Genomic DNA, 15,907 nt, shown 5'->3' on the forward strand with positions numbered 1-15,907 from the left:
CTCTATATCTTTCATAGCTTACAATTGTCATTGCCTCTGGAAAGCCTTTGCTGACCCCCAGTCCAGGTCCCATTCATTTGTCATCTACTTTTAACTGCATATAAGTGATTATTTAATTGATACCTGTTTCTCCAGCTAGACTACAAGTTCCATGAGGGAGCAAATCATCACCATTTTTCTCACTTTTGCATTCCGCATACTGAGTTTGTACATTTACTGAGTATCTCAACAAAAATTTTTCAATCAACAGTTATTAAAAGCACTTTTACCATTCTCCCATGAGTGGAATTGCAATTGTTTTAAGAGTATTAGAAGAGTCCTTATACTTGAAAATGGTGGGGGGGGACCATGTTGAGAGGAGAACACAAGACATTTTTTGAATGGGCATCACTTCCAGCTATAATCCATTGATATAAACCCCCAGTCACATAGCTCTACCTAACTATGAGGGACATGAGAAAGGTACGTTAGCCAAGTGCCCAAGAAGAAAGGATATAGTAATAAGTTTGATAAACTAGCCAGTCTCTGCCACAGTCAGCCCTTTTGGACATCAAATATCTATCCATTTTTATTTCCTGACAAATCACACCCTTCCTCTCCCCAAAGGAGGACCTAAAATTCAACCAAAGTACACATCCAGCTCAGAGTCCAGGATCTCTGGCTGTTTGCAGTCTTCCCCATCAGGTCCAGGTGTGGCTCCTTCTGGCCGGGTAATAACGTGTACCAAACATAAAAATTATTTCCACCTTTCCCCAGAAGCACACAACATCCAGTAGTGGGGCAGGTACAGGATAACCTCAGGAAAAACTCCCTTAGTGAAAGGAAAAAAGAGAAGACACATAGCAATCACCATACCAAAGAAGTTATAGAATCTGCTGGGGAGTCACTGAGAAGCCCCTTACCCTGGAGGTGGGGAAGCTCTTTGAGTATACAGTGATTCTGTTCTGGGAGTAAACTCCCATATTCATTTTTTTAGTGGCCCCTGGATCCACTCTGGGAAGTTTTTTTCCTGCTTGTTGGCCACATCTTGCTATTATCCTCCTTTGGAACTGTACAGCTTTTGTGGATCACTTCCAAATAAAGCCACCGTATTTTACTTTTGAATATTCAATTAAACCAATGTTCATGGTTTCATTGGCAATAAAAGTCTCTAAAATATTTGGTAGATTTTTTAATCTATTTTCTTCTAATTAATTCTTCATGCCAATAACCACATTCAATGTTTTTTTTTTTAAGCATAGCTTTAAAATTTCTTTTTATCTTCACTTCTTCACCCCTTGCCTTAGTCTTTCAACTTAGTGAGTGCCTGGAGGTGATCTGAGATAATGGGCTGGGTTAGGAAGGACATACCCTTAATCTGATTTTTGCTGCGTTGGTAAGTCTTAGACATTTGCTCAAAACCAAGGACCCAGATACCTGGTATGACTATGCCCTTTCATTTCTGCTTGCAAACCAGCCAATGCTTTTGTTAGTTCATCTCTTTTTTATAACTTCCCAAAGGCAGCCAAAACCACCAACATATTTCAATAATGCTATTTCCCAACTTCATCGCCTAGAACAACAAAGCTCAGTAGGTACGTGGTCTAGATTCCAACTGGTTTCTGGTGGCAGTTTTACCATTACATAAGATGCATCTCCAACCCTTTAATATGCCATATCTGTTTCCATGCTGCCACTTAGGACAAACCACTATGCCAATGAATCCCACAGCTCTTTCCCTGTGTCTTATGTTCCATCCATTGTTGACCAAATCTAGATAACTCTACCTCTCAAATATCTCTAAAATCTCTCCCCTCTGTTCTGTCCCCAGGGTTGCTACCTTAATTCAAGTCATCCTTTCTCATATAAATTAGTCCCCTCATTGGTAGACTCTGTGCCTCCAAAAGTCATCACACCTCATCTCTGGTCCCAGAAATGTTCTAAAATGCCAATGCAATCACTGCAACTTCTCATTAAAACATCTGGATGGTTCCCATTGCTTTAAGGCTAAAATTCAAAGTTCTCCAATATCTAATCTCATCTCTAATTACTCTTCAATCCTCATTTCAGTTATGTAAAATCATTTTAGCTCCTGCAAATATACCACTATCACTTTCTCAGATATCCATTATCATGTAGAGGTTAGACCATTGGACTAGATAGAACTTTTCTTCTTTCTTGAGTAAACTTATTCATCCTTCAAAATGTACCAAAGACTTTAAATCTCCTAGGAAGTAGGAGTAAAGCTTGTTTTTATTACAGTATGGGTCACACTATAATTACATATATCAAGTTTAAACTTCTTGAGGACAAACAGCATATCTTTTGTCTCTATACATCTCACATCATAAGTAAATATTGGTTGAAAAAATGCATGACCCCCACAATTATGGCATAGCGATGACCCCAACATCAATCTTCAATCTTCACCTGTCTCTCTCTCTTAACTGCCAGATCTTCAATTCCAACTTCCTGATGACTCTCTCCATATGCTATCTACTTAGCAGATCTAAAACTGAATCCATTATCTTTCCCATCCCCTTCTCCACCTGCCTAAAATCCATTTGTCCTCTGAATTCTGATCTCAACTTAATGATGTCTATCTACCCAGTTTTCCAGACTAGGCACTTCAATGTCTTTCTTTAGGAATTCTTTGGTCAAGTGAATTGCTGATAGGTTAAAAACAGCAAGCAGAGTTCTTTTCTGCAGCATTTCATACAGCTTTCAATATATTAATGCTCAATATGAATCTCAACCAGTAAATGCATTTTCTTAAACTTACCTAACTAGAGATCCCTTTTGCTGAGATGAATCCCTCAGAACTAGTGTTCAGAAGACTACACTTTGAGAAATGCTGCTGTAAATCCCTCTCCACCTTCTTCCCTGCCCTCAGCTTGAAGTCACCAGTGGCTTTCTATTATACACAGGTGCAAATCCTCGGCCTGCTATTATATTCTCTTCTAAATCTAGCCTCGCTCACCTTCCTAACCTCACTTCTTATCACATCTCTCCTTTCCCAAAATGCATCACATTCTTTCTTCCTTCAGAGCTTTAATATTTTTCTCCCATGGCTCAAAATGGCCTCTTCTTTTCCGACCCTACGTTTAACAAACTTCTCCTTAAAACCCCTTCCTAATGAGATCTCTTCTTTTTTTTTTAATTTTTTTAAAGATTTTATTTATTCATTTGAGACAGAGAGATACAGAGAGAGAGCACAAGCAGGGGGAGAGGCAGAGGCAGAGGGAGAGGGAGAAAAAGACAGACTCCCCGATGATCTGGGGGCCCGATGAGGGGCTCGATTCCAGGACCTGAAGATCATGACCTGGAGATGCTTAACCATCTGAGCCACCCAGGCACCCCTACTGAGATCTCTTCTGAGAAACTTTCATTCTGGCACTTGGTTGGTTACGCTTCAGTGTCTCCATAATGCTTTGCAATTACCTCTAGTACAGCAATTGTCACAATTGGTGATAAGAAATTACCCAGGCATTCATCCCCACCATTACTCTATGAGCCCTTTAATCTTTGTCTCTCCAGCTTCTAACATAGTGCCCGCCATAGAGCAGGCACTCATTGAATGAAAAAAATTCACATGAAAGAATAACATAACAAGCAATAACAAGAGAGGAAAAATGGAGGTGAAGTTATGAAGGCTTAAACAGGAATGTATCTTAGAAGTTATATATTTCAGCCATTAGTCTCCAGAAAACAGTATCACTTTGCTTAAATAGACTTCCAGGTTCCATCTTACCAAGTTCCTGATAGAAAGTAAACCTTTACTATAATTTGTCTTAAAGGAAAATTCTATAGCTTCCAAAAAATCTTTTTGGGGTTTTGGGGGGAACACATTCACAGACAGCTTGCCTACTCTAACTATCCTGCTCAACAATAGAATTCAAAGCCATAAACCTCTCACTGCTTTATTAACTGTGAACTACACAGTCTGAGGTCTTATATTAGAAGAAATATCACTCTGTTGGAAGATGTGGCTAAGCAATTTTGTCCCAATAAATTCCTCATGCCCATTAGCATACTCTCTCCTCTCAATTTCTGGTGGCCCCAGAGTTTAGTAACTCTTTTAATCATGGCTCCCCATCTTCCACTGCTAAGAATTAAAGTGTGGGCTTTTGTTTCAACAAGGAAATTCCATTAAAAGCACACCAGAAGCAGTTTTGCCTGTCGGTTTAATGAACTTCTTTGCTACACCAAAAACTTACCTTTCACAATCAGATCCATAGAGTCCTTGAATTTTTCCTTTACACTAAAAATGTATGGCTCCTTGAAAGAAGTTTGTTGCGAGGGCTCCTTAAAATGTTCACTTTTGAACAGGTGTTTGGGAAAACAAATACGTTTGTGTGCTGTCTGAAATTCTTGGACCACATCAAGTGTTTCCTTTTCTTTAATCTCCAAAGGTATGAATTTGCCAGATTTTGGTTTTTGATGTTTATTTTTAAAAACATTTATAGAAGTACCTTGAACTTTATTCTGTGAGTAAAACAAAAATAAATTTAATAAAATTTAATATTAATCATATAATAAAATTATACATTTTATTAATAAGTTAATAAAATTATATCCACTAAATGCATTTTACAACATACCTTACTATATAAGATATTTACTATAAAGCATATGACAGTAATCAGGTAAAGCAGATGCTATCCTTTATAGTTCTCCAAAAGCCCTTAACAAGAATGAGGGTTATACGCCACTTAAAATAAAAATGTAAATTCTCCAATAGTAATTTTCTCCTCATATGTGATATTTTCAAATGCAACTTTAAAGTCCATTTTAAAACAGAAGTTTTCAAATAGTAAGCATATAAGAATTTAATAATTTTCAAGCATCTTTTAAGCATTTTCTAACGTCCATAAAATGCTAACACTCCCAAACCTCTTTCTGTTGAATATAAGAAATTATAGCTCATACATGGAAATAGGTTCTCAAGAAAAGTATATTAATAATCAGATATGTATTTCAGATCCTTTCAATCACTTAATTCCTTCTTACTTTTGACTACCTTGAGTAATAGAAAAATAATACAGCCCCAGGTCTCTGACAGGTAATTATCCAAACCATTACAATTGTTCTATTCTAGACATTCTCTTGGCCCATAGATAGAGCTATAGTTCCCTGCCCTCGTCACTCCCCTCCAAAAAAAAGTTGCCAACCCAAGACACCAATAAGGAGGTTTTAATATGCTAGTACTATGTTCTGCCAAGCAACCAAAGATGGAAGAGTATACTCTTATGATTGGAAAAAATTCTTTAAAAAGTCAAGTACATCTATCTAAAGTACATCTATCTAACTCTTTAGACTGTGAAGTTTTCATCCCATGTGCCTACTAGTGAAATCAATATAATTTAAAATTATTTTTAATCAGTTAGAGGAAAAACTTAGTTAAGCAGTGTTAACAATGTTGATTAGAAAATTAAAACCACCTATGACCAGTCTCAGCCTAGAGGACCATTCAAATGAAACACATGTAACAATTATAATCCCCCTTCCCTACACCGTAAGCATTGAAAAATATTTAAAATCGTTATCTAAAATTCAGTTTTAAAATAAAAAGTATTGGGGCGCTCAGCAGGGAGTCTGCTTCTCCCTCTGACCCTACCCCCTCTTGTGCTCGTGCGCTCTCTCTCTTTCTCAAATAAATAAAATCTTTAAAAAAAAATTTTTTTAAGTATTCAAAAGGGGATGGTATACTGTGGCACACAGTAAGTCATCTTAAGATCCCCTTTCCTCACCTATCTCCCCAAAGACCCATTTGTCACAATAGCAGCGGTTCCCCCAAATTTCCCATCTCCTCTGGAGATGCTTTCCTCTAAAATATCATCCTGTGTTGACTCTCCTATCTCTTTGCTGACCCATTCCCTTACACTCCTTCTCACCTTCCAAATCTATGCCATTCAGCAAATATTTATTGAGCCAGCCACAAAGTTTGTTGCTGGAGATGCAACAGTCAAAAAGAATCACTGCCCTCAAGGAACCATCAGACTGGTAAACGGCTCTTAACGCAAGGTGACATGAAAGAAGATACAGGGAAGCATGTCATGCTGGGGGCACACAGCTCATGGCATATTTCCTAGTTTAGCTTTATCTAATAGTGTTTAAATACAGATATTTATTTCAGATATGTAATTCAAATATTTCTGTGATAATTCATCAAAACATTAAAAATTGGATTAAATGTGCAAATACACATGTAATTAAATAATCTGGATAGCTATAAAAATCTTATTTTTAAATGCAATCTAAATCAATTTTTATAGCTAGTAAAGATTTCATTTGTCTCTTCTATTCAGAATCTATTAGGGTTCATGCAACCATTTGGAACAATCACTGTAGTATACAAAAATAGTTATTAGTTTCCTGAAAAATAAGTTAGATAAAGGCAAAGCATTAACCTCATTTATTTTCTCATAATGTTGGGCAATGAGAGTTTTCGCTTCTTGAAAAAAATCTTGCTTGGTGATCTCTAATACAGGACCTAAAACAGAAATACAAAATGTTTTATTTTTTAATGTAATTAATGTACTTTCTTAATCACAAATGGCAAAACTATGAGATTAAAATTTGGGCAGTGATGATTCTTGCAGAACATTATAAAAGGTAAGTGTTCCAAGTGGAAGTTAACAGTGGATGCAAAAGAAGTTCATGTAATGCTCCTTCAATGTAATATTTTACTTTAGAAAACATCAGCTTACAAAGGTGAGAGTGATACGGTAGATTATTCTAATTTATTGAAGTCTAGGGGAACCAATTATAGTACACAAAATTTAAATCCCCTTCAGCTTTTAAAGTTCTTTAAATATTACTATACAGACACATAACATGACTTGGGCGCAAAAACGATTAACAAATCTAAGTGTGTTTTCTATACCTGATGACTAATTCATATGGCTGTATATTTCTTTACAAATATTTACCTTCCAACTAGTTAAAATTATAACTGCAAAATAAACTCAATAGGTTTATTAGGTAGGAATAGCAGTGACATAAAAAATACACACCTGGGCGCCTGGGTGGCTCAGTTGGTTAGGCGACTGCCTTCGGCTCAGGTCATGATCCTGGAGTCCCTGGATCGAGTCCCGCATCGGGCTCCCTGCTCAGCAGGGAGTCTGCTTCTCCCTCTGACCCTCCCCCCTCTCATGTACTTGCTCTCTCTCATTCTCTCTCTCTCAAATAAATAAATAAAATCTTTAAAAAAAAAAAAATACACACCTACAAATGGGTAACATTATAATAACTCTTATCCCATTTATATTTTCTTAAGATTCTTATTCTTTTTATCCCAAGCTATGTATAGAATTCCCTATAGCATAGACTACATCATTCTCATTTAGTCTTGTCTAAGTTTTTCTCCTGATATATTTCCTTCATTATTAGCTGATTCTGACATTTATAAGTGTTTCTTGGCTTCCTCTTCTTAACCTGGACTCAGTAAAGTTGTATATTACCAAATTATTGATTCAAATCGGCTTTTCAATCTAGCCAGTGTGATCCCCATTCCTATAACTCTACCTCCTTTAGTATTCTTAGGATCAAGATTTTCTCTCTTCTTTTCACCCTCTCATGTTTTAAGCAATTAAAAAATTCATCTTGGGTGCCTGGGTGGTTCAGTCAGTTAAGCGTCTGCCTTCGGCTCAGGTCATGATCTCTGGGTCCTGGGACCGAGTCCTGAGTTGGGCTCCCTGCTCAGCAGGGTGTCTGCTTATCCCTCTCCCTCTGCCTCTCCGCCCCCTGCTCGTGCTCTCTCTCTCTCTCCTCCACCCTCTCTCTCTCTCGCTTTCAAATAAATAAATAAAATCTAAAAATTAATTAATTAATTAAAAAGTCATCTTCATGCAAATCAAAATCATAATGAGATACTGTCTTAGTCCATTTGGGCTGCTGTAACAAAATGCCACAGGCTGGGTGACTTACAAACAACAGACATTTATTTCTCACAATTCTGGAAGCTAGAAGTGCAAGATCAAGGTGTCAGCATGGTCAGGTGAGGGTCCTCTTCCAGGTCCCAGACATCTCATTGTATCCTCACAAGGTGGAAGGGACTAGGGAGCTCTCTGGGGCCCCTTTTATAAGAGCACTAACCCGTTGATTGAGGGATCCACCGTCTGACCTAATCGCCTCCCAAAGGCTCTACCTCCTAATATCATCACCTTTTGGGGTTGGAATTTCAACATTCCAATTTTGGGGGGACCCAAACATTCAGATCACAGCAAACACCACCACATACTCATCAGAATGGCTAAAATTAAAAAGACTGATGACAGCCAAAATTGGTGATGCTGTGGAGCTACTAGAACACTCATGTGTCTTTGGTAGAAATGCAAGATAAGATAATCAGCTTGGAAAAATTATAGCAATTCCTTATAAACCTTAATATACACCTAACCTGGGACCTAGCAATCCCACTCCTAGGTATTTATCAAAGAGAACGAAACATATTTTTACAAAAGCGTTGTACAGGAATGCTCCTAGAAGCTTTATTCATAAGAGTTCTAAACTCGAAACAGCCCAGATGTGTATCAACAAGAGAACAGTAAACAAACTGTGGGCTATTCACAAATGAAATACCACTCAGCAATAAAAAAGAATCAAGCTACTGACATACACAACATGGATGAATTTCAAAATCATTATGCAAAGTAAGCATCCTTACACACACACACACACACACACACACACACACTACTTTATGTTTCCACTTATATGAAGTTCTAGTGCAAACACAGCTAATATATGGGAGATAGAAAAGAACAGTGGTTTTTCTGGTCAGGGATGGCATGGATTGAGTGAGAAGGGACAGGAAGGAAATTTCTGGGGTAACAGTAATGTTCTATACTCTGATGCACAGTGGATCAATCACACAGGCATATGTAATTATTATAACTCAGTGAATATATACTGAAGATTTTGGCATTTTGTTGTCATACATTTTATATCAATAGAATAAAAAATATAAGCAAATAATGAATCCTGACTAATGATATGCATGTTGATGGATGGATACAAAATAAATCAAATGCAGTAAAATATTCATGGTAAAAACTGGGTGGTAAATCTACGGGTGTTAATTTTAAATTCTTTCAAGCTTGCTGTATGTTTGAAATTTTCATAACAAAATATTGGGGACAAGTTCTCCCTTCATTCCTTCACAAAATTTCCCCTAACTTTTCTCCGTGTAGACTCAGGGGCCACAGGCAGCTGTTAGTTTGGGGACAATACCATCCTGAGGACTGAAGCCTGGGGGAGACCCTCGCAATAAAGGAGGGAGCCAATTGGACTCTAGCCACCCCCTTGAAAGTGCTGGGTTAGGAGAAAAAGCATCTACTAAGGTGTCCCATCACCGGGCAGTGGAATTGCTGCTCTGCAATCATTCTAGAAAAAAACAACCTCTTTTCTTGCTCCCTAGCTTCTTCCCTCTTTCCACTCTCACCTATGGAAAGTATGTAAGTCATCGACAAACCCAAATCTCCCTGTCCGCCCACACTTGCCTCTGTATTGCCCCACATTCAGAGCTATCTACATATTTCTAAGGATATAGATTGGTGGATTTTTTTCTTCTTTCTAATAAAAAAATACTTGCCAAGACTTCATGCACGTGCTTCAAGACGTATACATGTTCCTTGTGTAGATCAGAGCACAAAGTCACACATCAGTCATTATATGGTTCACATAAATGTCACCACTCAAAGCCATATGATGCACGGTCCTCACATGGAAGAGACAGGCGTTCTGGAATGAAAACTGTTTCATCAAGTTTCAACTAAAATCTAAATCTACTTTGAGGAGGCTTCTAACCAGACCATGTGCTCCCCAGAGGAAAAGCAGTAACGTATTCTGAGGAGTGAGGCCACAACCTCTCCTCTGTTTCTTCCTCTCATGACCATCTTTCCTCCTTTAATTCCCTTCTTCTGACTACCTCCCCTATAATTACTTATAATTACAGTATTGCCATGTGTCATACACATGACAAACAATAAAACTTATTCATAATGAAATGATGAAGTCACCGGTTTTTGGTGAAAATGTAGCTTTATAAAAACTATCATGTCTTCATTCTAAATGAAGATCTAGTCTTCATTTATAGGCAAAGCTCTGACACACAGAGGGCCCTTCCGAAGTCAGCCATGCTGGAAGCCCACCCAGGAGCTCGTCTCCTGAGTTGTTTCCTGCTTTTTTTCTACATATCTGCTGCCTTTCCCAACTTCATGCACTACTTCTTGTGAGTACTGGAGACTCCTCTGAGGTTTGCCTGGTCACTCTAGTGAAATATTTGCCTTTCATCGCCACTTTCTGCTATGGACTGAAGACATGTATTCCCCCAAAATTCATATGTTGAAACCTAATGCCCAATATGATGGTATTAGGAGGAGGGTTCTCAGGGTGGAGCCCTCATGACTGAGATTAGTGCCCTTTGAAGGAGCCTCCAGAGAGCTAGGTAGTCCCTTCCACCCTGTGAACCTACAGTGAGAAGACATCTGTCAGTGAGGAAGCAGGCCTCGCTGGACACCAAATCTATTGGCACCATTATCTTGGACTTCCCAGTCCCCAGAACTGTGAGAAATAAATTTCTGTTGCTTATAAGCCACTCAGATTATGACATTTTGTTACAGCAGCCCAAACAGACCAAGACACTTTGATTTCAAGCTGCCAGTCCTGAGCTCTCATTGTAATTTAATGTGCTGATAAAGCTGTTGATATTTTCCCTTCCTAATTGGCCTTAGACAGAGGAGTTAAATTCCCAAGGCAGCATCTTACTTCTCTCTGGGCTCTTTGATGACCAGTGCATCTGGTTTTCCCCATCACCAAGAGCCACCTGTCACCTGTGAACTGTGGAGAAGCTAGGATACACTCTGGCGAAGCTAATGGCCCTCTTGGAACCAGCAAGTAGATTCTGACTCATCAAGGGACTGCCACCATGAACCCAGTCAGGCAGTGAAGTTCTTGAACAGGACAAGGCCTGGGACTGTTCTTAAAGGGGCAGAGAAAGACAGCCACCACCCGAAAAGAGTGATTTCTCACAGATCCTAAAACGGCTCCAGCTGAAGGCATGTTGACACGCTGACTCCAAGTTGGCATTTAAGCCTGAGCCCTCGTTGGCATTTAAGATGCTAAGGCAGCTGTTCGGATTTTCTCCTATAACTAAAAATTAGCCTTTGAACCAAAAAGTTAAATTCTCAAGGTAGCACAAGAGCATTCATATCTCAGCACCTTAGGAAAGGCAAATGGCTGGTGCCAGTTTGTCCCAGAAAAGAAAAGAAAAAAAAAAAAAGGAAAAGAAAAGGCAAAGCTAGTGTGTGCTATTTTTATAATTTGAGTTGAATATATATATTCAACAAATGAGTCTAAAATTATGAGAAATTAAACAACTTTGATGTTAAGAATCCATCCAATTAATCTTTGAAGCTTCTGTTTCTTTGTTCATAATATGTTAAGTATACAAGCATTCAGCTTTCATACATTGAAGTGCACATTGGAACTTCAATTATTAAGAGGAAGTTGTCAAGGTCTGCTCCTTCTCTTAAAAAAAAAAAACCTGTAATTGAGGCTTTGTTTATTTGCAAATATATACTCATAGCATATAGAGTGACTTTTAAGAGCTCTCATTCCTGAGTCACACTATTTTGGTCTTGAATTACAATTTGCTCATGAATCTTATTTTATTGTCTTAAGCCTTCATTTTCTCATTTGTAAAATGAGGATAATAATAATAATAATATATCTTGCATGGGGTTGTGAGGATTCAATTGGACTTGGTTACAAAGCACTTAGCACAGCGCCTGGCACATAATAAGTTTTCAATAAATGTGAGCAATTATTACTGTAGTTATTGTATTATTACTATCAGTGAGCTAAACTTTTCTCCAACCATGTTTATATTATTAATTTCATTAGTCAATCCTCATTTCTTCTGTAGCACAAAGATAAATTTCAACTTTCTAAATTGGTTTGAATAAATCTGGTCTTATTATAGTTCTTTTTATCCAAAACTAATTAATTAATAGATTTGCAAATAATAAAATTTCATTATACTTTGGATCCTTCAAGTTACTAACCCCCCAAAAGCAATAAAAATTATTATAAGCAATAACAAATATTTTATGATAAAGTTCATGAAGAGATTGAAATACTTATACTACCTACATAAAACATGAGTGCAAATATTAACATTTCCATGGGGAAAGATAATGAATTTCTAATGCCAAACAATTTCACTAGCCTAAAATATTTTCTTACATTTATTTTATATTTAAAAAAAAAACTCACTCTTCGTATATCATCAATTTAATGGTATTATGACTAGTAGTTCATAAAACTTCAGAATTCTCTTAATGCTTTAGAGCTCTGTGTAATTGCTCTAGTAAATCTGTGAAGTGAAAATACCAGAAGACCTGACTATGGAAGCTATAACAGGGAACAAGCCACTGGCCATCTCTTGATTGTATCATTGAGCAAGTCTTTTCTCCCCTAGAAAGACCTAGGGACTTGCAAACATGTGTTTTTTATAACCATAACAAAAATAACTGGCCTTACTAAGAGGCTTTCTAACCTTCCTACAAACAGGCTGCAATCTCCAGAGACTTCACAAAAATTTACTAAGGAGACATCCTAAACAAAGATGTATGACTATATGGCTAAGGCCTCCTTTGCCTATATAGTCAAAGTAAGTGCCTGTGTGTTTGATTTCACAGGTGTTAGAAAAGCCATACCTCAGACTCAATGAGGTTTAGTATATGCTCATTAAGCACCTACTAAGTCCCAGATGCTAAGTGTGCTAAATTTGGTGCTAATTTGGTGCTAAATGTGCTGAAATAAATAGGACATTGGTTATCCCTACCTTCCAGGTATTTAGAGCCTAACTCCAGAAAAACTATTGTCAATAAAGGCCATGACATTTGGTACGATCCATACGCTATGACATAGGCCAGCATAAGTCACCAACATCCCACCAACTGCCAGCTCATGAATGTATGAATTCCCCTTTAAAGATATAAGACTTTGCATTGTATTATTAGAGATGAGGTTTAAAACAGAAATATCCCAAGAGAAATAAAACAGTGAATCAAATCCAGACTAAGGCGGTGGTTTTAAAACTGTGCTTCGTCAATTTCATGTGCCTTCGGGGCTCTTCCATCTTTCAATCAGAGCATCTCAGACCTTATCTGTTTTACATATTTGAGCTCTTCCTAAGTTTTCATTTTGTAGGAAATATTCCTTGGCTAAAAATAACAAACACACAGCAAACAAGTGAAAAACAAACTAACAAAGGATTGAATATTACTGTGGTGCTGAAAGATCTTCTCAAAGCAGGTTCAGAGGAAGGGCAGAGTTAGGTTAGGAGCTTTAGGGATGAGGAGCAGGAGAGGAAGCCGGAACAAAGATGGTTTAACTCATTCCAGGGAAAAGAGTTGTGGAAACTAGGAAACGGAAGGGAAGCCCTTCGAAGAGGAACCTCAAAGAAAATAGTTTATATTCAATTTCATTACATATAAGTGAGGAAAATATAATTTGTCTAATTTCTTTTCAAAAAGAGTTCAAAAACCAAGTGAAACCCAAATTCCAAGTGGCATATGGCTATCATCTCCTAAAACCTATATTCGGCAATCATTTCCAAAACACATTCTGCATTAAGACCCAACGCTCCACTTCCAATGAAACAGCATTCTGTTGAGTTGTCTCTTACGCACTTTTCCTCACTCCCCCACTTTCTTTATTCCTTCTTTAGCAAAGTGGCTTATTGTCTTTGCAATAATAAGTGATTAATAGGTTGCCTACCTACCTCAGGGAGAATTTACAGTGCACCTCCCCTCTAAAAAGAAAAAAAAATCTCTCTATGTTAATCTCTCTCAGAGTGGGATTCGGTTGCTAAGGAGATACAGGGGAATTCCCAGCTTTCAGGATCAAGCCTTCAAATATAATTTAAGTAATTATGGGCATGACCCAAAGGCAAAATGGAACTAGAGAACATTCTTCCTTTCTGCCCTTTCCATCTAAAAATGTGCTGTATTATCCAAATAGAGAGTTACAGTAATCCACATGGCGCTCTATTTGTAGCCTAGAATAGAAGCCCACTGGCCTGCACCATATACTGTCTGGGGTCACAAGAGCCAAGGGGAAGTTGCTTAACCAGAAAACCTTGATAATCCCAACCCTCTATTCAGCACTCTGTGTTTCTCAATCAGGCTATCTAAGCCTAAATTTAAGATTAACTGAAGTGTTGCCAAGTCTAGATCAGCTCTAAAAGAAATACAATGTGAGCCACATATGTAATTTAAAATTTTCTAGTAGTCACATTTTTAAAAATGAAAAGAGATGAAATTAATTTTAAAAACATACAGTAATTATTATAGATTTTATTTAAATTATATCCAAGTATTATCATTTCAACATTAATCAATACTAAAAATTAATGAGATACTTTACATTCTTTCTTTGTTCTGTCTTCAAAATCTTGTATTTTGTACTTATATACCTCTCAATTCAGATACTGGCCTTAGATTTTCTAAAGTATCCACTTGCAAAAATATATTCACATACTCAAGTTGTTCCAAACATGGTTAAAAGTTTTCCAATGACTGAATTATCAGTTTTTTGTCCTGAAATTAAAATGACTTAAAATTAAATATTCAGTTCCTTAGTTTCCCTGGTGACACTTCAAGCACTGAATAGCCATATGTGGCTAGTAGACACCATATTGGACAGCACACTACATTAAAACCTGCTATAGATATCTCAAAAGTTGGTGACATTGAAATAAAGGGAATGAGATGAATTCTTACAAGGTGCACCAATAACTTTAGTGTTCTAAGGATTAATAATTAAAAGTTTCCTCAAAGCTGGTGGAGCATGAAGCATTATGCACTGAGTTGTTACAGAAGTGTGATACTCACATTCTGCCTTATCAGGCATAGCCTTTGCAGCAACCATGATGGGCGGTTAGGGTGATCTTCTTTTTTGAAAGTTGGGCTCCAAGTCCCTAAACACAATTACATTAAATAATGCATTGATTATAAATACTAATTTTTAGCTATTTCTTTCACCCACTCATAAAAAAAAATTGGATGAATTATTAACACTTGTTATACATCACTCCTCTGCTCTAAAATCTTCCATGCCTACCCCTCCAAAAGACAGAGATAACAACAGCTAGCACTGGGTGGGGCTCTGTGGTTTACCAAGTGCTTGTGTACGTATTACCTTACTGGTTCCAAACAACCTGACAGGAACTATTGTCCCACTTTTGGCAGATGTGGAAACTGGAGGTCAGAGATGTGAGACAACTTGTCGACGTAAGCAGTTATTTCATGGCACATACAGAACTCAAATCCCCATCTTTGGGCCCGAGTCCTAAACAGGCTTCTCCGATTTCTCACTATTTTCCAAATAATATCCTGTTAATACCTGGCACATACCTTACACATCCTTGCCTTGAGCTTACACACTTGAGCTTAGGTTGAAGCTAGCCTTCTACTCAGAATGCCCTGCTCTCACACCTTTTTTTTTTTTAAAACATATGTCCTACCCATCCTTACAGCATAGGTTCAAATCCTACCTCCTTCATGATCACCCGGGCCTCTAGGGGTCTGTTCTTGTAAACACAGTAGTCATGATGTCCATGTCTCTCATTTGAAACTTATCAAATGCTTCTAAGGAGCAAAAAAAAAAAAAAAAGAGTGATAAATATAAATAGAAGTCCTATATTCTCAATTAAACTCCAAGTGCCTTGAAAACCAAACTATACTTCATACCAGGGGCTCCTCAACCCTGGATGTCTAGTAGAATTGCCTGGGTGGGAGGTGGTTAAAAATATATCCGTCTAGAGTGGAACCTAGGCATCTGCATTTTTTAAGTTTCCCAAAAGATTCAAACAGTCAGCTGGAGGAGCGAACCCCTGCCTTTTGCCTTGACCTTCATG

The 15,907-nt window shown here is 37.6% G+C and overlaps 1 protein-coding gene across 1 annotated transcript in view; it reads right to left on the reverse strand.

Moving 5' to 3' along the window:
- The window catches only part of IQCM (IQ motif containing M), a 363,870-nt gene extending 348,262 nt beyond the window's left edge, over window positions 1–15,608 (reverse strand). The window contains exons 1-4 of the mRNA XM_032412700.1: window positions 15,545–15,608; window positions 14,883–14,968; window positions 6,390–6,472; window positions 4,197–4,464 (exon numbers count right to left, since the gene is read on the reverse strand). Of these exons, the coding sequence (XP_032268591.1) occupies window positions 4,197–4,464; window positions 6,390–6,472; window positions 14,883–14,919 (388 nt within the window). The 5' untranslated portion in view covers window positions 14,920–14,968; window positions 15,545–15,608. The remainder of the gene's footprint in view (window positions 1–4,196; window positions 4,465–6,389; window positions 6,473–14,882; window positions 14,969–15,544) is intronic.
- Between the last annotated feature and the right edge of the window lie 299 nt (window positions 15,609–15,907).

This window comes from Phoca vitulina, unplaced genomic scaffold, assembly GCF_004348235.1.
Source record: "Phoca vitulina isolate PV1807 unplaced genomic scaffold, GSC_HSeal_1.0 scaffold14, whole genome shotgun sequence".
Taxonomy (NCBI): Eukaryota; Metazoa; Chordata; class Mammalia; order Carnivora; family Phocidae; genus Phoca; species Phoca vitulina.